Source organism: Aedes aegypti, chromosome 3 (genome assembly GCF_002204515.2).
Source record: "Aedes aegypti strain LVP_AGWG chromosome 3, AaegL5.0 Primary Assembly, whole genome shotgun sequence".
Taxonomy (NCBI): domain Eukaryota; kingdom Metazoa; phylum Arthropoda; class Insecta; order Diptera; family Culicidae; genus Aedes; species Aedes aegypti.
In genome coordinates, this window is record NC_035109.1 from 318,896,920 (window position 1) to 318,899,769 (window position 2,850).

The window sequence follows — 2,850 nt, forward strand, 5'->3', positions numbered from 1 at the left end:
CAACGAAAACATTTTATCCCGTCCTAAAAATAAGCTTTTTAATAGAAATCCTCAGGTCATACTTACGGAAAAGAAGTACCAGACGCTCATCCTGCTGCTGCAGTTTCTGAAGAACAGTATCCATGGCCACAACCCAAAAGGTTGAACAGTACCGGATGCAAAACGGTCGTGTTGACTAGCACTTCAAAACAAATATGGCGGTCTCAGTACCGTTTACCGTTTGTTCGGTAAAGCATTGTAGCACTATGAACTGATGTACGGTAAAAAATTACAGTCTACGGTGAAACTAAACGATTACAGTTGTTTTCGGTAAATAAAATGACGATTACGGTAAAATTTGACAAATATGTTTTTGATTTTTTTATTTATTTACGGTTTTTGGTAATTCTCATTTTTAATACCGAAATTTCGGTTTAATATGTTTTTACAGTATGTTTTCGGTAATAAAATTTACCGAACAACGAGATACAATCTAAGTGTGTAGCATACACTTGTAACTTGTTTAAACAAACAAATTATAATTAAATTTTGTTGTTTTGATTTTTTTATCTGGTTTCAGATATTGAAAAATACTGATAGTGACTTTAGGAAATTGTCTGAAGCATTCAAATATGTATGAATAATTGTTGGACAGAACATTTGGATACGCCCTTTTGAAGTGTAGGGAAATTATATTTAATTATTTTCTATTCTAGTCTTTTCTATTCTATTCAATTCTACTCTACTTAAATTTATTCTATTCTGATACACCCTACTTGTTCTTATCATTTTTTTCACAAATGGACACTCTGTTATTCAACAACTGCGCGCATACACTTTCGATGTTTGTACGGCTTCATAGCGCTCCCAGGTCTGTGGAAAATTGCTATGCACAGACTCTGACTCTTAATCCATGCTTCTCATATACTCCAAGAAAATGAAGATTTGAATTGTTATTTCACTGTAAGTTCTTATGTATGTTAATTTTTCATGTATTTTAACGAATTGAAGCATTTTGTATTAAATGCTTTTTATTCGAGCAGGATCCCGGTTTTGAAGGTAATTTGATCAAGTCTGTCGAGAGCTGGGAAGAGCTGAGTCTGCCGAAATCTTCGAAATATTATATCACCGAGTTTCACGTAAAAGACTTTTCCAATGCGACAGCTCGAGGGCTAGGCTGACATGAGCAGGCGGAGTCTGTGCATAGCGCTGGCGCTGTATCACAGATCTGTCAGTTCTTATAAGTCGTACAAACATCGAAAGTGTACCGTTAAAATGATTTGCGCACAGTTGTTGATAACAACAGTGTCCATTTGTAAAAATATGTATAAGATCATGTAGAGTGAATCAGAATAGAATAAATTTAATTGGAGTATAATTGAATAGAAAAGAACAGACTAGAATAGAAAAGAATTAAATAGAATTAAATACAAATTTTCTTCACAATTATTCTGAGCACAACTTTAGCACGAAACTCACTATCCTTATTTGAATTGTTATATACTAAATAACCACCAAAATATCTTTATTCAATACCAATAATAGTAGTAAACAGTGATGTACGTAGTGACTTGTGCTTGCGCTGCTGCAGCGGAGCCTGCAGCTGCATTCGCTCCGGTATAAAACTCCACCCCAAACGGAATATGCTGCCGAAGCTTCGGACTTCGCACCTCATACAGATGAAGATGCATCTGAAGACAATCCACGGCAATGCGCTCCGCTTGTAAGCACTTATCGCAGATTCTTTCCGCACGCACTGCCGCCACACATCTGGTGACATTGGCGCGCCATTCCTGCTCGTAACCTTCATACCCTCCACATTGCACAGAAACGCGCTTCAAGTCCGGACCCCTCTGATCGCTGTACAAGCCCTGTCGGATCAGAAGGCACCTCAGCAGACAGGCCCCTTCCGATATACTCTGCAAACCGTTCCGAACCACTTGTGTCAGCTTGTCCCAAACTCCCAGCATTGCGGCACATTCCGTCAATATCCGGACCTGCTGAACATCCGAGAACGCAACGAAACGTGGACTCTTAACGTCCAGTTGACCGTAGTTGTTACGATAGCAATTCACGGATGCGTCCGCAAGCTGGCAACTGTTTCTGAGCGGGATCGAAGCGGTGACCTGTTCTAAGCACTGAAGTGTACGATTGCGAGCGCAGGGATCCTGTGGACCCTCGACGTAGAATCTCCCGATAGTATCCGACAAGCGGCCATTGGTGTCGTTCCAGATACGGTTGACCAGCGACACGCAACGTGTGCCACACTCTTGCCTTAAGGCCTCCGTCGGTAGATACAGGTTACATTCTGCCGATGACGAGAGGATACTTTTGAGGGAGGCACTGTGTTCTTCGATGCAGGAAATTGAAGCAATGATGGCACCGAGGGTGATGGCAACCAGCTTGACTATTGCAGCGAACACTTGCATTGTCAATGAAACACGCTCGGGAACTGCGTCATTTGGGAAAGTGGACAACTGGATTTGCTTGGAAAGTAGATAAATTGGTTGTGTAACGTGTGTGTAAATTGCTAGCTTAAGCACGCATTGCTTGATTAGGGGAGTTACCTAGGTTCGGTTTAAAACTGTGAGCAGAGTGTAGCATTTGTTACTTATATAAGCACACGCCCAGTCGAGTACATAGAATGAACTCAATCTTTTTGTCAGCGTTCTGTTGTTATTGAAGCTTAACTGTGTCTATAGTAGCTCAGTTAAAAAAGTACCGTAAAATGGGGTGTTAAGAACCCATGGGGTGTTAAGAGATTGAACTTCAAACCCAACTTTGACAAATCGCAACATCGATCCTAAGTGAAATTTTTGGATTCTGGTTCGCATTACATATTCTTTAAAGTTGTAGAATATTATGTAAGTG

At 40.3% G+C, this 2,850-nt stretch overlaps 1 protein-coding gene across 1 annotated transcript; it reads right to left on the reverse strand.

Moving 5' to 3' along the window:
* Positions 1 to 1,508: 1,508 nt before the first annotated feature.
* Positions 1,509 to 2,408, reverse strand: LOC5574034 (general odorant-binding protein 45-like). Its single transcript, XM_001661073.1, has one exon. The coding sequence runs from the start codon at positions 2,406 to 2,408 to the stop codon at positions 1,509 to 1,511; it is 900 nt and encodes a 299-aa protein (XP_001661123.1).
* Positions 2,409 to 2,850: the final 442 nt, after the last annotated feature.